The 24,892-nt window shown below is 44.2% G+C and overlaps 1 protein-coding gene across 4 annotated transcripts in view; it reads left to right on the forward strand.

The window, feature by feature from the left end:
- LOC126532041 (protogenin-like) overlaps positions 1-24,355 on the forward strand; it is a 276,850-nt gene extending 252,495 nt beyond the window's left edge. For 2 of the 4 annotated variants that reach the window (XM_055070924.1, XM_055070925.1), the window contains exons 16-23: positions 330-492; positions 2,923-3,053; positions 7,190-7,363; positions 10,091-10,249; positions 10,857-10,962; positions 14,607-14,769; positions 18,221-18,352; positions 20,278-24,355. In XM_055070924.1, the coding sequence (XP_054926899.1) occupies positions 330-492; positions 2,923-3,053; positions 7,190-7,363; positions 10,091-10,249; positions 10,857-10,962; positions 14,607-14,769; positions 18,221-18,352; positions 20,278-20,628 (1,379 nt within the window). In that variant the 3' untranslated portion in view covers positions 20,629-24,355. Of the gene's footprint in view, positions 1-329; positions 493-2,922; positions 3,054-7,189; positions 7,364-10,090; positions 10,250-10,856; positions 10,963-14,606; positions 14,770-18,220; positions 18,353-20,192 lie in introns of all 4 variants that reach the window. The other 2 variants (XM_055070926.1, XM_055070927.2) reach the window with 2 other exon arrangements.
- Positions 24,356-24,892: the final 537 nt, after the last annotated feature.

Here is a 24,892-nt window from a genome sequence, read left to right on the forward strand (position 1 = left end):
CACCTCGCCTGTCGGCGGCGTTAGCAGCGCAACACTAGCGCCATCTCTCGCACTGCGCTTCAACCACTCCGAGCGCCAGGCCACGCGGCGGGCGAAGCCGCCCTGCAGGAGACGCGCTATGCGGGAAAAACATCAGGGGACGCGCGAGAGTCACGCATCCCCACAGTCCTTATGTTTGGCTTTTGGCTCACTGGTAATAATTATGAGCATATGATATTGGTTCTACATGTGGATTTTATTATGTAGCTTTTCCACGCTTTCACTGAGCCATCCTGTACAAAGCTCTGTGACAATGGTAACGGTAATGGGGTCCTCCTTTTCTCACACAGACCCACCTGGTGGCTTGGAAGCAGAGCCAACATCACCACGTTCTATTCACCTGTCCTGGAAGCCGCCTAACTCCATTCACAACATCACCTACTACACCGTTCGCTACAGTGCCGTTCATCCCAAAAACCACATGAACTCTTCTGTGGTGCATTATGTTCGAAGGTAAGCTAGAGGTGCCATCATGTTGAATTTGATTGAGTTTTGATATAAAGTAAGTGTTAACAGAGAACATCAGTTGTTGGTTACCAAGAGTTTAGTTCTACATTTATTCGCACAGTGTTTCATTTAAATACGCAAAGAGCACTCTTTTCAGTTCAGACCTAATGGGTGTGCTATGATGTATGTAGTGCAGCCTTATTTTACTGTTTGCTTATACAGTCGAACCTAGTTATAACAAGGCGCACCCAGCATGCTAATACCTTTGTTATATCTCATTTTAGTTATAAACATCTATTTGTTACTCGCTAATGTGAGCAAGAAAATGTTTCAATTTACTTTTTGATCCATAATTCGTTTTACCCATGTTCGTTATATTGAGGTTTGACTGTAGTAAGCTTTAGTTCCTTGAAGTTTGGTTTACTTATGCTGATGTGTTCTTGCTTGCAAAAAGCAGTCTGCGTGAGAAATGGTCATGATAGCGGCTGGCTAGTGCTGACTTAGTTTAAAATTCAATTGCAGCAGGTATGTTTTTTTTAGACTGCTTTTTAGGTAGAAAGATAGTGCGTGTTAAAAAGAAGTAAATAAGGTAAACATATTGTAAACATAACTCCATAACAAGAAGCAGTATGTCAGCAATGTAAATATGGCGAGCTTCATTAAAGTATCAAGACCTTTCATAAATGTAGGCAACCTCCCTGCAGGCAATGAGATGACAAGGTTTTGTTAAAACTAAATCATGGCAGTTCATTGCGTTAAAAGGATTATCATCACTTCCAGCTCATCTGGGACATCGCAGTGACACCATTGGGTTTACAGTTAAGACGCAGAATTCAAAAGCAGAAGTTCGGCCTTTTCTTCGCTAATGAACAAAATTTTTCCACTGAAGAAATGTAGCGAGACTTTTGGAAGAGCAGCCCACTACAATTCTGGATTGATATTGTATTTCTTTTAAATGTTCCATGAAATAATGCAATGAATGAGAAGAAAGGGAGTTAACTGAGCGGCCCGATTTTTATTAATCATACCGTGCGAAGCCAACAGACAAAGACGTCAAGGACAACATATGGGAAATTACTTGTACCTACTGATTGAAATAAAGAAATTATAAATTAATGGTTATGAAAGTAGATGAAAAAACAACTTGCCGCAGGTAGGGAACGATCCCACGTCTTTGCATTACGCGTGGGATGCTTTTGTTTGTTGGCTTCTCATGATATGAAATAATGCAAGCATTTGTAGTAGGTGCTGCTGCATAAGTTGCTGAATAACTAAGTAATAAACCATGTATAAATGCAGCTATTTGAATTATTCAGAAAAGTGGCTGGTATGGCTCATCATGCAGATATCTGTATATAAGCCTGTAAGAAACTAAATGGAAGTCCTTAAACCAGTGAGCTTACTTGAGAATTCATCCTAAGAAAGTTAGCTTTTAATGGCCCTTCACCAAGTCTGGCCATTTTAAGCTGACAAGCGCCATGCATACAATGCATGTTAACGATCGTGTCTGTTTAGTATTACATCGCTACGTGCCGCAGAAAGCGCCGACATTTCAAACCAAATGCCGTTTGGCCTTCTCGCAGGCGCAGCACTCCAAACTGGAGGGATGACATATATGTATATGTCGCTCTTAGTGAGTGGTGACTTCGAGAATTATTCAAGGCAACATCTGTTATTTGTGTAATTTGTTGCATCGATTGACGAATTAAGGTTTATAGAAATAATAAAACACACAAGGCGAATGTCTGGGTATATTTGTTCTACTTCACAGCACCGCAGCAAGAGAGATGTACTTCCATTTCGTCTGCTTTTCTACCGTGTTGCAGTGCGCGATCATGCTCTGTGATCCGCTTGTGTCTGTCTCAGTGTTCATGTAGCATTGACTTATACTGCTAGTCAGATGTTTTCGTGCACAGCGTGCACAATCGTGCACTGTGTGAAACTAGACAAACAGCTCGTGCGCGAGGGAAAAAAGAATTATGGCGGTTCGTGACGTATGCATCACACGATCCTCGAAGTCTGGTATGAGAGAACGCAGGGAAGGAATTTCGCTTGCGGAGGCTAGACGGCGCAAGTGGAGAGAATGTCTCTCTTGGCAGTGGCGCTCGCCTTCTGAAGTTATGGGTTTCTGGCACTGAAATATTTCTGTCTCGGCTATTAATGAAGCAATTTGAAAAATTCTTGTAGTTAAACATTCCTTAGAGGGCACGTAACAACTTCCAGCATTTAACCAAAATTTGCTGTGGGGCCTGGTGAGGGGCCCTTTAAGGGGCAGCTACCGTGCATTTCCAAATGAACAGAGTCACTTGACTCTACAATGCACCTTCGCTTGTGGGGACATCACATTTGTGGCACTTCATTGTTGCATCAATGAATGCAGTAACATCTTTTCTTTATCTCTCCTTTGTTCCCTTTCCCTCCTTGTGGTGACACAAGCACGACACCGGAGGTGGTTGTGAAGGACCTGCTGCCATACACGCTGTATGGCTTTGCTGTAAGATCCCACGAGTCTGACAACCGTCCTGGCCACTTCAGTCAGCTCATTGAATGCAGGACAAGCGAAGACAGTAAGCGGTCATCCCTGTATCTCACACCCTTGCTCGATCACTCAGCATTGGTCACAGATGTGATACGCTTGTGTGCAAAACAGATGCCAGTGCCAGCTCTTGGTTTCACACTGAGAGATTTTGTTGGAAATAGTGTTGATAGTGTGCAGATTTTTTTTAATGTGTTAGCATTCTTAGGGTACTTCACACACTTTCTGGGGGCTAGCTATCCGTGTGTATGTGTACGTGTGTGTGTGTGTGTCTCTGTCTGTCTGTCTGTCTGTCTGTCTGTCTGTCTGTCTGTCTGTCTGTCTGTCTGTCTGTCTGTCTGTCTGTCTGTCTGTCTGTTGGTCCGTCCATTCGTCTGTCCGTTTTTTTGCCTACCTGGGTCACTGGGTAGGCCATGGTTGAATGGGTTGCGCATTGGGCTGCTGTGCTAGGGAACAGGGTTCAAAACCGACTGTTCGATCAACTTGTGTCTCTGAATATCTGGCAATGTGTACATATGTCCCGCTCTTCAATGAACCTCTTTCATGCAGTCATGGGTAACTGTAGTTGCAGGATTAGGTAGGTACTGCAGTTCAGTTAAACTCTTTGACATCGAAATGGAGCACTGGATCGTTAGGCGTGTGCCAGTAGGTGTGTGCCGCTCTCCAATAAACATCTTTGATGCTAACTTGGGTAACTAGGTATGTGCCACTGGGAAATTGTCACTCTATGATGACAAAGAATTCCCTTAAATTTCTCCGATGCTGAGCGGAATTGACCCACGTCACAAGGGTTCCTCATCGACAACAACCTGACACTTTAGCAGGCTGCACCTGTGCTACTGTGTGTATGGCAAGCTAGGGAACAATTCTCAGCATTCGCAGGCCCTGGCGTACCACGCACAAAGCACGAAAGAGGAGCCTGGTTGCAGTATAGGCCTCATAGGCACTGGGCGGCCATCATGAGGTACCATCAATGGGCTGGCGAACAGCGCTGCGAACGGCAGAAGTCAGAGCACTGGCATGTGAAGCAGACAACGGGACGAAGGCGGTCACGGTGTTTCCAGTGATCTCGCACTGCGGATTTTAAAGCCTAACATACCGTAACACACATTTTCATGTGTCTGCTTTTTAGACGGGTTGCCACTTTTAAGAGGTAGGACTCATTCGCGGCATCAAGTAATATAATAAATTGAAAACTAGTGCAAATTGAAGTATAAGTGCGCCCCATAAACGGAGAGCTCACCGCGGCAAGCTAAGACGTGGAACTCCAGCAGTTATATTTCAGATGTTATTTTGCTTTGCTTGTTAAGATTGTCGTGTATTTAATCCTGTGAATAGGGCAAGAGCACAAAAATTATGGACAAATACAGGAGACATACGTCTCCCTTTATTTGTTTCTTGAGCTACTTTGCCGATCGCAAATGTGTAGGTAAGCTCCATTCTCTGTCCGTTCTAATTTTTATCCTTGCAATGCTTTGCCATTCTTAATGCTTTAGAAACTACCCCAATCTTTAGTCGTGGTCCATTTCACGCAGCTTAGCTTGATGAAAGCCCTCGGTGGTGGCGAGTGCGAACACTCCGGTGCGTTTGTGTTTGCCTTCCCAATGCAACTATCAGCATTGGGAAGCACGAGGAAGGAAAATATACCCGAAAAGGAAGACACTGATAAGATGGTGAAATGATGACTGCAAATCTGTGTGCTTGTCTTCGGTGTCCAAGCTCCAGAGCCATTACATCTGCGGAGGCAAAGACAGGCAATTCACAGGGGAGATGAAGCTCTTGCATATGAATGGCTCCTTTACTAATGTTAGAACAACTAGATCATAACAATGTAGCGTTGGAATTCACAGTGCTCAGCGATTCAAACGTGATACCCAGAGCGCGTGGCTGTTGCGGGGCGTTTTTTTTTTTTTCCCACGACAGGTGATCGCTAGGTGATCGCCATGAGACAAAATGCAGTCACTGTGCATCACAATGGTTCTCGCTTTCACTGTATGCCACGATGCACCACCTCAGTGTCCCCAGTGCTTACAGTCGGTGGAAAAAGTGCCGGCGATTATGCGCTTCGAGTATCACATTTCAGTTGCTGAGCACTACACGTACTCCCTCTCTCAAAAGTTTTCAGAACACGAAATCAGAGTAAAATCTAAATTTCATCACAACCTGGGCACAAGTCCTCAAACCGAACGGTAGAGCTGGTACTTCTCTGTAGAATCGTTATATTCTTGACATAGATGTCAGACTCTGTGCTCCGAAAACTTCTGAGGTCGGCTGTACTGTTGCCTACAGACCACGCGTATCTAGTCTTCCCGCCGTTTCACCTGGTGGGGCCTTAATGAAAAAAACGATTGCAGTGAATGGCCTAACCAGCTTCAATCATGTTTCAGTAACTGTTCGTGCGCCTAAAAACGCAACATGTTTGATCAGATTTGGCTTCACGTGGTATTTCGGCAATGCAAAACAGAAAAAGACAACAGAACATATAAAGTCAACATAGCTGGCGGCAGCACCTGCTACGCCCAGACCGGCAGTCACATGCCAGTACATTCGCAGCGCTGCCACATGAAAATGCCACCAGTCCAAACTCATCTCGTGCTCGGTGCCTATGCGTTGGTGCATTTTGGTGGTGGCAACATGGCGCGTTGCTGCATTGCTTTAATGCTAATTGCAATAACATTGACTGGCATCCTCAGATGGTTTTTGCAGGACTTTTTGTAGCAGAAAAGTGCACAATCAACTTGAGTTAAGTGGGCTAAAACTTACAGGGTAACAAAGAAACTATAAAGGGTACGTGACTGCACAATTTAGCATACATAAAAGGATAGGGAGGTGACCGTATGGATTGGAGAAAGCACAGGTATAACTGATATTCTGGTTGAGATTAGCAAAACACTTTAAGAAGAGAGAACAGATTAAGATTAAAAACCATCAAGAAGAGGAGTTTGGCAGGTCATGTATCTTGCAGGACTGATAACCAGTGAACTACTGGGGTAATGGAGTGGGTGCCAAGGGAAGCATTGAATTATGTAATGACATTAAGGAGGTATGGTAAGGTAAATGGTACATGTTTGTTTTAACATACTATTTTAGAAATGGCTGCAGACATTCGCATCAAATTTCACACGCTTACAAAAGATGCTCTTGGGTACAACATGAGAGACTTTGTTTGTGTCTAGATAACTTGCCTTTCCTGTGGCCCACTCCCAAATTTTCAGGTGTGTTTAATTATTTAATGTACCTTTTCTCTGCAGCAATGCAGAGAAACTTGATGATATTACACAGTGTTATTCTAAATACCCATAGGTTATATCTGAACTAAAGATATATCATATCCTCTTTGGAGTTTGTACCCCAGAAAAATAATATCACTGTTTGCACTGAACAAAGGACTATTACATCAAGCTCTTGCCTTTTCTTCGAGTTGTTGACAAATTCCACTTCGTCCTGCCATCTGCTAGCCACTTGGCTAGCTCAGATGTTAGAGCGGCTGCCCTGGAAAGGCAGTGGTCCTGGGTTCGAGTCCCGGACCAGGACGAATTTTTTTTCAACTGCGAGGCTTTTCTTTCGAGGAACCCGTATGGGTTTCCTTTGTGGCAATTGCTACGATTGGGTAGATGTCTCATTTTCGTTTAATAAATATATGTTCTTTCAGTACAAATAATTTACTTGCCACAAACACACAAGCAAAAAAAAAAAAGACCATGCCATAACGAAGAAAACCGCGAACAGCAACGATAAAGAAACCGGCCTCCGAACTCCACCCGCCATTTTTAAACGCCAGGGCGTGCAGCACACTTTGGCACGACATTTGAACCGCCTTGAGCGGGCGCTTGAGGTCGCGCTTCCGCAGGTTTGTTCCTCACTATGTCAATTTTTTGGTGCCCTAATTGCAAATTCAATTTTTGGGGGGAGTCTACCCTGCCCTACCCCCTAAGAAATCAGCAAGTGGGGCATGTAGTCTGCTGGTGCAGAGCTGAGGTTGCTGGAAGCTGCTGGAAGCTGCTGGAAACTGCTGGAAGAGAACATTGTCTCTCAGTAAATTTAGAATTGGCTCATCATCATCATCATCATGATAATGATGATGATAATTATTGTTGTCTTGTGACACTCATAAATTGTTTTTTTGCACACCATACATTATTTTTCTTTACCATTTTGGCTCACTAGAACCTACTGTGCCCCGGGACATCACTTGGGCGCCTGTTGACCTTGGCTCCATCCGACTAAACTGGCTGGCTCCCGAGTTCCCCAATGGTGTGATTCAGGCCTACCACATCTTCTACAATGCCAGTGTAGTTGACATAACACAGGTTGACAAGTGGAAAACGAAGAAAGAACCAGGTCAGCATTGTGAAGTCGTTTCTATAATTATATGCAATCTATACTATTGGAAGTTTTTTGCATGGGAAGAAATGCAGTAGGATGCATGTAAGTGGCATTGATAGGTCCTCCGCAAGCACACCTGTAGCATTCAAAATAAGGAATGCATCACGCGAGATATTTCAGTCCAGCGTACATTGTTACTGGCCATAGGAAGACCCCGGCATTGACACCAGTCCCAGTCCTTTGCCCTTAAATTTATGGTTGCTTCAATTCTTTATTAAAGGGGCCTTGAAGCAGTTCTTATTAAACTCTAGAGATGCACTTGAAGTTAAACAAGACTATGTCAGAAATGCTTTGCAGCAAAGAGTACTTCAACACGTTCAGCAGAAGCAGAGTTATTGCCTGTGGTACCCTTCAAAATGCTCCCACTCCTTCTCCAATGCCTTGTTCTGCGAAGGCTGCAGTGGAGCAGGACGGGCCCACAACGCTCTGCCTGCTGAACGTCACCATGACATGCAGTTCAAGTTTGATTTTGAATGTTCACATAGACGCAACTATTTTCGATTTTCACGCCTACAACCTGCCAAACATGAAAGCAAGTCTCCTCATTGAGCCGCAGTGTGCTCAACGATAGAGCTCGTTGCGACACCCTGGTGTGGCTGCAGTATCTACACTGCTTAGGAGACCACAGCAACATGCAATTGTAGTGTGTATGCGTATTGTTTGCTTTGTGCATGACAGGGCTGATGTGCGTGCTCATGCTCGTGCTCCAGTCTGGCTGGGCTACGTTGTGGCTTTGTCCTGTGCTAGTTTGACCGACGGATAGTAGCCGCATCCAATGTGCACACTTTGAGGGGCTGAATAAAAAAAATTATTTGAAAACTACAGCAAATCAAACCTCGATTTAACAATATTCTTGATGTAACAAACTATTTTAATTTCCCTGCATTGAGAACTGTCTGTTTCATTTCTTTCTTTCTGCAATTTAACAAAGTAATTTTACCAGCCAGTTTCAACTTAATGAAGTTTTCGGCCGTTTCAGGCATGTACTTGGAGCCTGTATGGCTATTAAATAATAATAATTTAAAAAAAACTAAAGAATGGTGGCCAAGTTAAAAGTTACTTCAAGCGTTCTTCCACAGGAAAAGTTTGAGCTGCAAAACCACCGTCAAAGCGCGTGCACGGGACGCGGTAATACAGGAAACACTGCGGTGCCATTCGTCGTGTTGGTAAACAACTTGAGGAAGCTGTGGGTCGCGCGCCAGCTAAAACGCGAGAGCTGACAATTCCTTCTGCGCAAGAGGGATGAGGAGGGAGTCAACGCGCATTAACGTGTTCAAGCGGAGAGGGATGAGCGGGAATGTACGCCTATCTGCCATCTCCTTCTAGCGCGCACGGGCCGCACCCTATATCTTGGAAGTAATCTCTCCACAGAAAATGCAAAGGGCGAGCTGAAATGGTTGGTGCGTTGAGGCCCATTTTGTTGTTCCCGCGCATCTATCGTTGGTGGTCGCATAATCTCATAAGTTTCCGAGACACAATCCGAAGCGCATGCTCGTGTTGTGACTGCAGCTTTGTGGTCATCGAATGAGATCTTTAGTGTTTGCCTAAGCGCGCATGGCACCGGCAGAGCGACGCACCTTACTTCGTGTAGTTGTCTCTTTGCTATCTGTTGCCATCAGTGCTCCGCCTTTCTGGTACAACTGTGACTTTTATTTTTATTTTATTTTTTTCTCTTCTCAGGAAGAATAGCCATATCTTTTTACACTATTGTTTTTCATTTGTAGATACCCGCTGCAGGCACTAAATGTGGTCAGCTATGGCGTCCAACATTTATGGTGCTGCGTGACGCAGCACACGCAAATCTCGAACTCCGTGAGCCACATTGATGCATTGCCCTTGGCACGATCTGCACTGCACGTGCTGGTGCTTATAACTGTGCTCTCATGACCCAACATTCTTGCAATTTGTTGATAAAATGCTTACTAACAAGAGGCTGTCCACCAGAAATGCTCTAGGAGTTCTTGAAGTTGTTTTTAATGCTAGAACTTTAAAACCTCAAATTAACAAAATTTGCAATTTAACAAAGTTTTTCGCTGCATGTACAACTTTGTTATATCAAGGTTCGACTGTGACCGAAATTAACTAGACCCAGCGGCTACGACACTGATAAGCGCTGTAGTCAATGTTTAATTTCTACATGGGCAGGTGCACCCAAGCATTAGCAGGCAATAGGTGGCGATAGTTTGATAGTAATACTTCCGGAAGTACATAGTTTCTATTGACCTTCGAAACGGAAATTTTTGCTTACTTCAGCCTGTGTATTAAACTGCTTCAATAAATATACACAACAACAGCAGGAAGAAGCATGCTGATTCAGACACCCTTCACAATTGATGTCAGCTATTGGCCAATAGCAGCCACATATGGGAATCTGCTATAGGACAAAATATAGCAGCCTGAAAAGAGTGAGGAGTAGGCTTCTGTTGAAAAGAGGGTGTTTGAGGTAAAGGTGACTTCACACTCCACTTGCGAGCTCCACGTGCCAGGCACGACTGTGAAATTTGGCTGAGGTGTGTGTTCACAGCAGCATATGCTATCCGCAGACTCCATTGTATTTTTTTTCGCTAAGCCCAAGTGATGGTTCAGCACCCTTTTAATGACGCAGTGTTTTCTTCATGGAATCGCCACTGCAACAAGACTAAAACAGTGCAGTGACCATGCCTGGCATTTCACTTTCTACAGGAACGCACCTAACATCTATAGTGAATGGATTGTCCATCAACAAGGTGTACTCGTTGCGCATGCGAGCCGAGACCGCAGCTGGCCTTGGTCCCCTGACTCAAGTCATCAAGTTTGTCATCAGTGTGCCATCACGCAGTACCATCTCTCCTCACCTTCAAGGTCAGCAGTAGCAGCAGAATCTGTTGTTTAGTGTACTTGGGATAGCTGTTGCCCAGGTCTCGTATCTAGCAGGAGTACCGACCGCCGCAGATTCGAGCTTAGCGAGCCACAGGGCCACGACAGCATGAAAGCACAATATTGTTCTTAGTTAGCAAAAGCCACTTGTGAGACCTCGGACAATCTTTGTTGGTTTAGGCCTCCAGTAAGTGCGGCTCCACGTAGTAGGACCGTGCGCAAGCCACACTGACCTCGTTGCACTCACCCTCTGCAACGGCTAAGTGACTATGGCATTGTGCTGCTGAGCATGAGGTTGTGGGTTCGATTCCCGGTAATGGCAGCTGCCGTCTGATGGGGACGAAATGCAGAAACACTCGTGTGCTGTACTTTAGGTGCTATTTAAAGAACCTCATGTGGCCGACAATAATATGTAGACCCCACTATGGTATCTCTCAAAGCCTATGGGTAGCTTTGGTACATCAAGCCTGTTTGTTTGTTTGTTTGTTTTGTACAAAGATATGAGCATTTGTGTATTGCCTTCTCACAGAGTAGTTAAATGTGAAACTCGCACTGAATTCCTTGTCTTGTCTTCTTCATGATCTCGATATAGCTGCAGGCCAGGAAGCGAATGACCCGTCTCTAGGAATCTTGCTGGGCGTACTGGCTGGTCTGTTGTGCATGGCTGCATGTGCGGTCATCATTCTCTACAAGAACAGGTAGGCACTATGGGGGCTCACACAGCCTGAACTCTATTTTTGATTATCCTGCCATTTTGTGCCTTGCCTCCCGCAAGCCACTGAATGTAACTAGCAGGATGACCAGATGGCAAACCTCCTCATTTAATGTGTGGAACAGTTAACCTATGGTTTATTAGAGCAACATTATGGCAAGAAATCCAGTGGAATGAGATCAGTGTGATTGTGGTTGACTTGCGCTAATTGTTCCTTGATGGAACCGATAGAAATGGTTGAAGTATCCAGTAGGTTGAATGAAAGGAAAAGACAGAAAAATATTTCCAAACATACCGCTGCTTCATTTGGCAGTACGGTAGATTTTCGTTAATTTGACTCCGATTAATTAAGTTTTTTGGTTAAGCCGATTCTGACCGAAGGTCCCAGCCGGCGCCTATACATTTCTATGGGACCAAGTTTTTGTTATTTCGATGCTGAAATTGGCCTATGCCAAGCAATTCGTACTTGGCTGGTCACCACGCACACGCCGTACCCCAATGGTGACCACAATTGGTGACTCCACTAGTGGCATCACCAGTCTTGGTGGCACTTAGAGCGCAGTGAATGCGTCGAACACTCATCATCTGTCATAGAAAACACCTATTTCTGGCCTGCCCCAGCAAGAATTTAAAGTGAGAACGGTAGCTAACAGTCTTGTTTTCCCCACGTGGCTCCTGTCTCTTGTAATCTGGCTTTTCCGCGTAGCTTTACGGTGGTGGTCGGTGCGGTTGCAGAGTAGTACGAGAGATGGTACGAGTGTTGCGTTGCTAACGCCACCTAACGGCAGGGTTACTTGGGCGCAAAAAGAATTAGACTCTTGGGCTCAGGGTTGGGAAGCCGTGCAGATATTCTGCGCTTGCACCGATCCATGCTTCTGCAAGACCGTCTTGTGAGGCCTAGGAGCAGGACACCAGAATGAATGAACATGATCGTTCAAACATACCGCTGTTCGCATGACCATACACACAAACGACCAGGCGTGGTGTCCAGCATGGGATGAACATATTCACTTGGCTCACTATTCCATTGCGCTGAGTCGGGCTTCCTCGATTTCTCGCATGCCCATCGCCATGTTCTGGGGATAGCAGTTCGGCTAGCAGGCATTAGTGTATGAAAAGTGCAATAAGTTCCCTTGTGATTGTTTGCACTTCTGTGTTGTCGTTCCTTTGTCCCAAGAGCATGGGTGAGACCCCCACAAACCCCATAATGCATTGAATATTGAATCAAATAATGATATGCACGTGCATTTATTAGCAAGTTTAGTTAATTTGTTGTGTTGGAACATTGCAATTGCATCGTCAGTGTTAAAAAAACTAGACTAGCAAGCCATTATACTAAAGCATCGTGTATCTGGCTCATGTTAACTTGGAAAATTTAGTCATTCCCACTGTGAGGGTTGGGGTCGGGCATGAAATAGATGGTAGCTGGCCCATGCCGTCGTCCGACTCATCCACGCTAAGGATGTTGTTGAAAGGAGGGACTTGTTCTCATCGAGAACGAGGAATCTGGGATTTATTTACACTATCTACATGAAGGGTGGAGAATGTTACACTTCATCAGTCTAGCATGGCTGAAAGAGAAGGCACACTGAACGGCCGCAAAACGGCTGCTTAAGAAGACACTGTCCTCCCTAGATACCTAGTTGAGGGAAAACGGCCATTCAACCTTCGACCAATGGGAGCGTCCAAAGTCATCGTAGCCGACCCGCCTTTGAGAGGGAGGGTTTACACACTCACTTCCGCACAGGTTTCACTGAACACACCGAGGTGAGAGGGTTCTCGCAGACAGGGATCTTGCACCGAGCAGGCGCCTCTTGATCCCAGAGCTGACCCCGCCGTCAGTGGCCGCCGCATCTGTCCATTGACTGTGACGACTTCTGGGGCCCGTGGAAAAGCACCGCAAAACATCCTTTTCCAGGAGTTCCGCTGCTCCAAGCAAACCGTGAGGGCGGCAGCAAATCGACTAACAATATTCAGTCCGCCAATGTCTAGACATGCTGGTGCCGTGGGGCTTTTGATGAGGCGCATTGTTGTCTTTACAAAGCGAGTCGTCGCAGCAGGTTGGAAGGGTTCCAAGGTCGCTTCTCCGAAGATCGCCCCTCCCACAGCTATAGCGGGTTTGGGAAAATTTTGCTGGTCGGTAACCCTGTAAGTCGATCGTAACACCATTAGCTGTCCTCACCACCCTGTGCCTTATTATACCGCATCAAATGCCCGTAAACTCAAAGGCATTTGACCTTGTGCCAGTCTTCGCTCATCGCACTTGCTGTCAAGAAATAAGCTCAGAATTGTGGGTGGTACTACAAAAAAAAAATGAAAGAAAGAAAGGGGAAAAAAAAGTTGCAACCTCGCCCTTCGGAAACACGTGCTTCTCTCTACTGAGAGGCTGGCTTTCCCACTCAGTTTAGACATTTAGTGGCTAAGTATGCTTTACAGGTGAAATTTTGCTAGCAGCACAAAATTATCACAAAATTCAGCATGAAATTGCCCCAATATCCTTAGATTAAATAGAAACAAATGCTAAGAACCATGTTTGATCCTGCGCAGCCAGTGCTATATTCAATTTGATTCGAATATTTGTATCCAATCGCAAATTCGAACATTTTCAAATACCTATTTTTCTAATTCAGTATGAATATCAAGAACATAATCCTTATTCTATTATTATTATTATTATTATTATTGTATAATAATGGAACTTTTTCGAATATTCGCACACCCCTGCTAAATACTAATTATGAATTGTTAGCAGCTGTTCTTGCTACACAATGTGCCGAAAGTAATTCGAAAATTGGCATTTTTGGTGAGAAAGGAAGTGTCTTTGATACATTTGCTGTCCCCTAGCAACACCGAAGCAGATGTTGCAGCTATTGTGGACACAGTTGTGGTCATTGGAGTTTACAAGCATGTGAATACTTCCACTAAAGTTCAAATTATCTGGCGAGAGCCAATTTCAGGTTCAAAATAATGAAAGTTCTGGCCCATAGAAATGTATTGACACCTTTGGGGATCTTCGGTCCAGATCTAATCAACCGAGAAATCAGACTAGTTGGAATTGAATTATTGCAACAATACTGTATTGCCAATGCATGCACTACCAGCTGCAGTCACTTTGACTGCACAATGCCCCTTGACACTTGTTTCACTCCCCTAAACTGGGGTGGATGCTCTGGTTCAGTAACGCACCTAGACAGCTTTTGAGCTGCATTTTTCTTATCTGGTGCTTTCAGCATCCACTCAAAGGCACTGTCTAGTTGAAGAGCAAGTCTGAAGCTACTTTACAGTGTGGGGATTGCTAGAGTTATTGAGCTTGAGCTTACTCATTTAAGGGGCATTGCTGCCTTTCATTCTGCAAAGTTGTGGAGGATTGTCAGGTTAAGGTCCATCGGTGAGTATTAGGGTACGTAAAGGAATTCGGAGGCAGGATGGAAACAGATAAAGCATTGAAATTCAAGAAGAGCACATTATAGAGGCCTCTATCCTCCAGGGGATTTGTTAAATTAAATTAGTATGATGCTGACGCAGGGGAAATTTGCATTTGTGTTCTTTGTGTAGCTGTTCTTTTGCTACAAGGTATGTGGGAAGGGCATCCAAGTTAAAATTATTCACTCTCTTGCTCCATGTTCGCAGCAAATGTGGCTGTACTGGCAGCAGCACAGATCAGCACGGACCTTCCAGCGACAGGTCGTGCTTTGCAGCATTTTTTGGTCAGTGCAAGATGCCAGCGCCAGCACGAGAGCTTGAAGTGCTTTCAGTTACTTCTCCCGGTCCTGGAAACCATCTTGACACAAAGGTAAGTAGTAAGCTCAAGTGTGATTTGCAAGAACTTGCAGGTTGCTCGTAAAGGTGTTGACTGTTGGCAAATCTTTTTATTTACTGCCAGTGCAGGCATTTGCTGCACCACTTACATTTGAGTCCACTGCAATCCTCATGTAGGAAAATCACCTGTGGCAAATGACAACAGCACTGCCTCTTCAGTTCACTATTTGAAGAAGCAGACATTACATACATAGTAAATCGCGATGCTCAATTAGCTCATTAGCTTTCAGTTGATTAATTTAAGCCACATTTCGCACTTGCGGTATTGTAGCTGAGAAGGCTAGGACCAGTCTTTGTATGACCATCCCTAAAATGTTCTACAAAATATATTGGCATTCCACTTAACATTTTCCCAAAAAGCTATATCATGCATTGCAGAGTAAAAGAAGCCCTTGTTCCTAGGACATTTTTTTGTGTGAATTGCACCAGTATAAAACACAATGAGCCTCCTAGTTTGTTTTCCCGTATTTATGTTTCAGTCTGGCATGATGTCTCGGAAATATCCTTAAAGGTAAACATTCGGCATATATCTGCCTGGTTGGCAAAAACTGAATTAAAGAACAAAGAAACTCCCAACGAAAATTTATTTTAATCTTAAAAAGCCAATGTGTTGGAGCCTGACCAGCTGCTTCTTCAGCGCTGAGATTGCGTGAGGCACGACACTGTTCCTGACAAACGATTGATGTTATGCAGTGTCTTTTGGATGTGCCAGAATTCCAAAAGGAGCCGCCACCAGTGGTTGTTTTCTCTCTCTCCAAGACAACGGGTGTCGTCAGGACTTATCTGGGGGTCAAAAAAGCTCGCAGTTTTCTGCCACAGTACTGTGTTCTCTTTTTAGCGTGTTTTTAAAATGAAAATACATTTTGGTTGGAGTTTCTTTGTTCTTTAATCCAGGAATATTGTTACGGGGAGGAGAAAGGCTTAAAATATATCGTTATGACTGTAGCAGCTGACAACATGGTAGACAGCGCGCGAAGTCCATAGTGTCATCGTCTTCCGACCAAGATTAAAACAATATTTACGGAGTATTTACAATACGTCCACTGGCATACAAGATGGAAGCAAGTCCGCGCAACATCAGCGAGCGTCAGCATCTTCTGTACTGTCCTCAGCTTGGAATCTGACAGTGCTTGGCAACAATATTGCCACCTGCAGTAGTGGGCACAGTGCAAGGGAAGAGGCAGGACAGACACGAAGGAAGAGGTACACATGGGATCCCGCCCGGGGGGGGGATGGCTCAATAGCCAGGTCCCACCGCCGTGTTATTCAGGCGCCAGCTGCCCTCATTAAACGTCGCCAGTCTTCTTTCAAGACACGTGACAATATGCTTAGTATTGATTCAGGCAGATGCTAAGGATGGGACTTGAGCGAAGCAGATGCTCGTGTACTGTTTTTACCTTACAGAACTATTTCACAAGCTCAAGTGATTGATGTGTAATTAGTTTATGATGACTTCATTTCCTCGTACCTTCCTTGAGATACCTTGCATGGGGTGAAGTGGGGTTAGTCAGCTGCAGCTCATTAAATGATGAGTTGTCAATATTTTAGTAAAGCATCATGCAGAAGATACTTTGTGATTATTTTGCCAAATGAGATATTTGTCACAAGATTTAGCATCCGCTCATGGAAATTAAGCCACTGCGATTTAGCCGAGAGGAGAGCATATCAGGTGGCATCGATGGGGTTCAGCTGGGTGAATGAAAATCAGACTTCCTTGGTTTTGACAAGGGTCCTGCATGAAATGTGTTATTCTTATGACTTTTTTGATATGTTAGCCATTCCCATCATAGGATGCATCGTTCTGTCAAGTTTATAATATGACAACATGGATAAGTTTTTCAACAAACCACGGAAAAAGTATGAAAGAGCCAGCAATACAATACATGCCACTCTGTGGATCACAGCTCCGTGGACATAATGTGGCAGCCACAAACATGCAACAATCTGGAATATATCAGCGGCTTTCTCATGCACACTCATATTTTTGCCAGAAATGAAGACCATTAAGTGTTTTTATTATTTTGTTTTTTACCACTGCATTTTTTTATAATATGTACCATATATTGTGCCACTCCCCTCTGTAATGACTCTGACCCTCAGAGTGTGACAAGTGAGTAAATAAACTTGCAATTCAGATTTATAAGCTAAGTTTGAAGTCTTTCACGTTACTGTCATGCAGTATTTTATCAGCAGTTTACAGTTAAGCCTCAATATCACGAAGTTGTTAAAATCGGCAATTTGCTTCGTTATATCGAAAGTTCATAATAGTGAAATTAAACCTTTCATGCAAATAAGTACAGTCGCCGATCGACTTTTCTTACACGGAAATGGGTCAAAAAATTTTCTGAATTATCAGGCAATCGAAAGAAGCAACTTTGAATGAGAAAACAATTACTTTGGTAAATTTGGAAGTTGGCAACAAATGATATGGTTTCATGCCACGTACGTCGACGGCAACGAATAAAATTCATGAATATTTCTGTCTATGTGTGGTGCAGGTAATTCTTGCTGCAACTGTAGAGCAGGGTGCCTGTTCACACTGTCCCTGTAGAGCAAAGTTCGTAGATAATTTTACTAAACAGCCAACACTTTGAGTAATGAAGGGAATTTTGGCATTTTCACATCGGTGGTACGAATTGAGTGAGGCCAGCCACAGTTTGACGTGCACTCTGCTGCCCCCATGGCTGATAACGCCATCCCAGAAAAGCGCCAGCAGTGGGGAGGGAATGCTTCATCTGCCTCTTGCTCCAACGGGTCACCGAAACTCGAGATTACAGAACCTCCAATATTAAACACGTGGGAAGACAGCTTACAGGTGCCAAGCCGTCTCGGCATGCCCACTCTTTGCACATGCGGCAGATTACCTCTAAAGCAGGGACGTGGCTGCGTATGTGCTCAGCCGCACTTACATCCATGAGTAGCTTAACTCGCGTGGGAAGGCGTCACTCACGAAGCCAACATGTTTCTTGTTTCACCCTAGCACACTTTCACTCCCACCTAAAGCACACAGTGTGCGGGGCGTGATAGGATCTTATCGCGCTTGGACTTTATAGGGAACATGATGCATCTCCATTTCGGGGGTCGCTCTTGTCGTGCTGCCCGCGATTTAAGAGGCGCGTCTGCCAGCAGCCTCTTATAATTCAATCATTTCACCATCTGCGTTCGTGGATGTTTCCATTTATTTTCTCGGCATCCCTTTGCGGCGGGAACGAAATTTTGTTATATGGGAAATTGCATGCAAACACACTTCGTTATATTGAGGTTCTAAACATATGGTGTTCTATGAACAAGAGTTTATGGAAAGTTAAATGCTTCATCATATCAAGAATTTCGTTATATTGAAGTTCGTTATATTGAGGTTTATTTGTGTTACCTTTCATCAAAGGCTTACAGCTTCTTTGGTTCTGTTCTCTCTTCATGTACAGGGAGGCTACCCAGCAACACAGTGTAATGGCAAGACAAACGGGCATGCCAGAGGGAAGCAACCAAATGGCACAGCGCTGAATGGACATGTAGGCAATGGCAGTGTTGTTTGCTTTATGAAATCTTCAGGCATGGTAAGTGTTGGACTTCGGACTCAGGAACTCGGCTTTGCTGCTCATTCTGCACTGTCAAGTGACATTACTGCGTGGCTCGTGACTAATTGTGGGAGAAATGTAGCTTTGCTTTAACAATTCCTTGAGTTGTAGCTGTTACATCGCAGCAATTGGAATGAAGCTTGAGGAGGGCCCAAGTCGTGTGAACAAAACTTCACAGCCGCGAAACCAGACTCTACTTTCTAACAGCGCATGTAATGCACTTTTTTGGGGAGAAAAGGGATCTCAAGGACATTGATTTAATTTTGTAAATGCATTGTGCCTGCTCATGGTGCAAGCTTTAGATTATGGGCATGACATGTGAAATAGCATTTACTTTCACTGGCACCACTGATAGCTCTTGCCTGCCACAGCGAGTCAGTGACAAAACTGGTTTCAAATGAATACAAATACAATTGCCGACCAATTTTTCATCCTCATTTTGCGTACCCACTTTGACTATTTGAAGCTACCATCAGCAGCGCCGCCCTCTCGTAGAGCCGACGTATAATGAAAACAAATAGTTCAGCCTCTGTTGAGTGGATATTGAACGAATAAAATTTGTGAATAGTTCTCTCTATGTGTGGTGCAGATAATTCTTGCTGCAACTGTAGAGCAGGGTGCCTCTTCACACTGTCCATATAGAGCAAAGTTTATAAATATGTTACTAATCAGCCAATACTTTGAGTAATGAAGGGAATTTTGACATCTTCTACCAAATGCTAGCACATTTGAACCTGGATGTAATCAAGTAAATCTAAAAGTTCTCTTTCCGATAACAGCTTGTAAATGCGACAAACCCTTGCTATAACGAAGCAAACGGGATGGCGAAAAAAAATATTTATAAGCAGTAATTCAATAAAAGCAACTACTCCATAAAAGCTAAAAAATGTAGACCTGAAATAGCACAACTCCCGGATGTCTAATATGGGGGTCACGCAGTGCATTTAAGATCGCAATCAAGCCATATCGAGATCGAATTTCTCGGTCTCAACATCAGCTTGTAACAAATGCAGTAAACTCGTGTTATAATGAAGTGAATGGGATGGTGAAAAAATTAGAAACAGTAATTGAATAAAAGTGACTACTCCATAAAAGGTAAAAAAGTAGAGCTGAAATGGCACAACTCTGCAGAAGTATAATATGGGTGCCATGCAGTGCCTTGTAGATCGTGATCAAGCCAGATCGGAATCTAATTTCTCGGTCGTATTTGGCTCCCTTGTGCAAGCTGCGGGAGGGAGCCAATAGGGTCTTAGTTCAGGTGACTTGGGGCACACCAGGCACGCGGAAGGTGGCGCAGGGTAACATTTGTCTGTTCTGTTGCACACTACTTCCGCAGCACCGCTGCTCACCACCGATAATGCTCAGGAACAGCATGGAGCAAAAGGGTGCGCCAACGGGAGGGTGTCGCTCTCTCACTCGGAGCGAATAAGCCCCCTAGATGAAAGGTAGTGACATTCGTTTGTCTTGCCACCAGAGTGAGCGAGCAAGGGCAGGTGAGGAGGACCGGAGCTTATCCGTATCATGCTGTTGGTAGAGCAGAGTTGCGTGGTTGCACTCGCATTGTTTCCACAGAAACAAGCGTGCGAGCGTCCATATGCTGCAGGCCACACCTTTTATTTTTTCTCTCTCTCTCTTTATTTCTTCTTTTTAGACTCGGGCCGGCATCCTGACAGTTGCTAAGTTGCTTGTGTAAATAAATAATTGGAGTAAAGCAGCGTCATTATAACAAGGGTCTAGTGCATATGCTTATAATTCAGGTATTTTTGTGTTTTGTGCAACTTTGTTATAACAATGTTCTTTTTTTTGTCTTCAACTGTAGAAACAATGTTAAGGTTGGCAGGGCTGAAACGGGCTGATAGGACGTCCTCTAACTTTGTGCTACATGCACCCTACTCCTACCTCAGCAGCAAAAGCAGAAGACCAGCAATGACCCGGAGTCTCGGCTTCCGCTGCCTCGCAGCCAGCATCGATACAATGCTCACGACTGCTCCGTACAAGAAGACGGGGGCGCGTGGGACCCAGATGCCGTGCCGGCACCTACGCCGCTCCTTGCAGATGACTCCGCCACAAGTGGAACGTGGAAAGCCACTGGCGACTTGACAACCACCGAGGACGGCATGCCCGACGTGACAGCCGGCACAGCCGACGACCGGGGTGCCTCATTGCATCTCTTGCGCAGTGAACCTTCAGAACAGACAGCCTGTGTAATATTGCATGGCTTGGAGGAGACCAAAAACCTTGTGGGACCTACCTAGTAGAACTTGTGGGGTACTACCTACAGGGGAAAACAAAAAACAAAAAGAGATGTACAAAGCTCAGCGCCCCTGTGCAGGTTCCTTGCCGACAGTGTTGTGTGCGGGCCATATGTCTCTCGAAAAGTCACTGAAATCGGAGTGAGCCAACAACTATGGAAAAAAAAAAAAATGAAAGAACAGCAGATAGGCATCAAAATGACATTGGAGCTTGTGTGTTTAAGAAGAAGCTCTGTGCCTTGTGAGTGTACATTGTAAAAAAAACATGTAATCTTTTATTTCCGTCACTTTTTCAAACAGCCTCGATGTGTGGGCCCATTGGCCAGCAGATGCTAGTCAGGAGTGTATGCCCAACTTGGCTGTTGTCCAAGAACCACATGGCACATGATAGCACAACATTGTGTGCAAGGAACCTTGGTCTGTAGCTAGGTCGTTGGCTTGACTTTCATGATGTCCAGTGACTGGCAAACACCCTTGCAGTGGCTTGAGTCAAAGCACCTTTGCTGTTTGACACATCATGGCAAGGCACTATAGTATTGCTCGTTACGAGCATATATTACCGATGGCAGTACAAAGGTGACCAAAAGGAGTATTGGCAGTGATGATGCTGATGGCAACTTAGTTAAACATTTCTTGCTATTGGCACGAGTAACTTATTTGTCTGTTCTTAGTGATGTCTATACTTGTCCACAAGGTCACAAGGTATAATTGAAAACAAAATTTAACCCAGCTTTCAGTTGCCTGCTTATCCATGCTAGAGCACAAATGTTTTGAGTGAAGTGCTCTGTGGGGAAAAGGAACTGAAGCTTTTTGTTTGTGTGTTTCTTCCACTATTTTGTAAAAAGAAAAAAAATGTGTATTTGTTAGAAGTTGTGAAAAGAAATGCCTTATAGCATCTTCATTGTCAACAGCTTACCTGGTCGCAGCTTGCCTGGTGACCGCAGTGGAAATTCTGACTCGTTGACAAACTTGGATAGCTTCCACGCCGCTGGTGGCATGGTGAGAAGGAAGTCGCAGTAAAGCAGCATTATGTTCGAAACTGGGAGAAGTTGCACAGGGGGACACGGGGAATCTCATCTTTCGGTATATTCCGCGCTCAGGTTACTCAGTTCAGAATCATTACACACATGCCCAGTGGGGGAAAAAAAAAAGAAAGAAAAGAAGAAAAAAAGCACCAGTGTCAACCAGAAATAGGAAACAGTGCTATGAGAAAGAAAACAGAAACCTCTGGACACACAAAGCAACAAAAGAAACGGGTATTTTTTTGTTTACTGTTTCCATTTTTTACACACATATATATTTATACAAAGGCTTCATGCCATTTCCAGTGTGTCCTAATGAATGGCAGGCAGAACGCTGATGGTGCTGTTTTCTTTCAGCTCTCTTGCTCTTCATTGCTGAATTGGCACTTTAGTGACAGGGGAGTTGGTTGAAAAATATTCTGCAGACAAAAGCGCGTCATTGCCAAATTCGTGCCTGACACAGAAACATACGGGCTAACACCTCTCAGGGCACTAACACCACTTTCATGTTTTGTAACGACACCAGCGGACTGCCCCTCCAGTCGTGCACCATAATACATTGCAAGCAACAGTTGGGACTTCGTGTACAGTGCTAGGGCTGCTGTCTCCATCGATCACTTTTTGGCGGTGTACTTTCATGTAACTTGTCACCTTGGTGTAGCAACAGGTACCTACCGGTGTTGGCTAAAAGCACTCCAATGACACGGTGAAGAAATAATGCTTGAAGTGAACGTTAATACCTTCTAAGTTGCTCTTGGTAACATCTACTTCCATGAATAGAACCAGTTGACATGCAATCGAAGTGATAGCTCTGAACCAGAAGCACCCAAATTAGACCGTATCGATTCACCACTTTCAGTGGCACGTTCACTCTTCAATGGCATTTACTCGTACATTGATGTAACATGTAGCGTGATGTCATGCTTGAGCGACAGGCATCCTGTCAATGCACTTAAGTGCCGTGCATCTTGAGAAAAAAAGAAAAAACTATTTTGTCACATGCACTTCTGTTGGCTCAGCTGATCAAGACCCATGAAAAGTTATCTCCGAATGTGATCGATCGGTAGCACGGCCCCAGCTCATGCAAGACTTGCACAGTTGCCATTTTCCTTTCCCTTTTTTAGTTCAATTCCTTAAGTTCTCACCCACGATCTATAGCTAGCTGCATGCAATTAGATGCGAGGACAAGAAGCTCAGAATCTCACTAGAGAGATGGCTTTTTGAGCACAAGAAAAGCAAGCATCTGCTTGTAGGCTTTCCTTCTTTTTTGTCCTGCTTTTTGCAAAGCATTTAAGTCTTGAGAGAGAGAGAGAGAGATCTGAGGGAAACGACACTCCTCTTGGCACACGCACATTCACACAGACAACCCAAAGTGCAAAAAAAATATATATATGTGTGCACACATACATAAAAGCACGTGTTCAGCGGTACAAAGAGCTGCCCCCCCTCTCTCACCTCTCCACCCCTCGCAAAGGGACTCGTACGAACGGAGTCCCTCCTAAGGTACAAAGTACTGCATTGCCCCAGTACGCCAAAGACATGGCTACCCGTCATTTGCTACCCACATCGCAGCCAACTGGCAGCCTGTGGTACTTCCTGTTTCGTTCCATAACCGTAGCACGTTATGTTCAAAAAGAAAGATAGTATATATTTCGCATGGGCATGTATTTTGAAGAAATTTTAAATGTGAGGTCTCCTTAGGGCATGCAGTGGGCCTTAGCATTCACTGTGCACCACAGCTGCTCAGCTGTAGACGCTTTCAAATTGCTGTGGCAGCACTCTAGAACGGGGTGCAATTTTAAAGAAAATCTTTACTTAGAGTGCTAAAACTACAGCATACATCATAAAGCAGCACCAGGTAGATGAGATTAGTCTGGTGCCTTCCACAATGTTTTATCACCTGGGCTATGATTTAAGACTGAAAACAGAGTCAATGTACATTTGTAAAAGTCTGCAGAGCAGTTCAGAAAATTGCAAGGTAATACAGGCCAAGTGCTTCAAGACAGTTAGCTTTGCTGTTGAATTTTACTCTTATAAAGTTTGGGAAGAAATCTTAACGAATGTTTAAAAAGCACTTTGGATTTTGAAATAGAAAAGAGGAAAATGCTCTAATGAGGCTTCACTTTGTCACCATAGAGGCATACTTGTGTTCACAGCGACGAAAAGCTTTCAATTCCTTTTTTTTTTTTTTTTTGCTTCAACACATGTAAGTAAAACAGAGAAGAAAAAAAAAAAGGGGGTCATAGGCATGCAACGACAGTGTATATAATTACAATGTGTACCTTTTCACAATGCTCAAGACAGCTCCCACCATCATGTCATGCACGCCCGCATCTCATATTCATGGTATCACTAGTAAGCCGCTGATGTACAGTTGTCCTCGTCATCACACATGTAAGGTGCCAACTGCATTGCTTCTCACATAGCAAAAGAGACACGTACGTGTGTAATCATTTGAAAAGGTGAAAAAAAAAATGTGTTCCCTTCCCCATTCTTCAAAGGCGTGTTAGCCAGTGTTTCTGTGTGTTAACTGCTGCTTGCAGACAGTAAACAATGACGGAGGTTTGGAAGAGCAAAAGAGAAAAGGATCTGCTTAAAGGACCCCTCACCAGGCCGCATACCAAATTTTGATTATATGTTAGAAGTTGATACATGCCCTCTTGGGAGCATGCTACCAGCAAGAATTTTTTTAATTGGTTCATTAATAGCTGAGATAGACATATTTCAGTGCCTCGAACCAATGATGTTAGAAGGCGAGCGTCACAGACAGCACAACACTCTCTCCACTTGCCCTGTCTAGCCTTTGCACGCGAAATTCCTTCCTTGCGTTCTCCCGTACCGGAGCTGGAGGATCGCATGACTTATATGTCATGGAAGCACGATTTTGCGCACTGTGCACGGGAACACCTGACTAGTGGTATAACTAAGCAGATGCAAGCGGATCACAGAGCATGATCGCATGCAGGAGCTCCTTAAAAAATGTTCTCAGTGTACGCAACGGCACGATGTGGGAATAAGCAGACAAAACGGAAGTACGGCTCTCTTGCAGCGGTATGAAGTAAAACAAAGACATGTGAACATTCAGTTTGTGTCTTTTCTCTAAACCTTAATTCGTCTATTGATGCAAGAGATTACACAAATAACAAATTTTGCCATGAAATAATTCTTGAAGTGTCGTGTCACTATGAGTGACCCCACAGTATATACATGTATGTAAGCACACTTGCTGATATACGTCATTCCCC

This window comes from Dermacentor andersoni, chromosome 5 (genome assembly GCF_023375885.2).
Source record: "Dermacentor andersoni chromosome 5, qqDerAnde1_hic_scaffold, whole genome shotgun sequence".
NCBI classification, from domain to species: Eukaryota; Metazoa; Arthropoda; class Arachnida; order Ixodida; family Ixodidae; genus Dermacentor; species Dermacentor andersoni.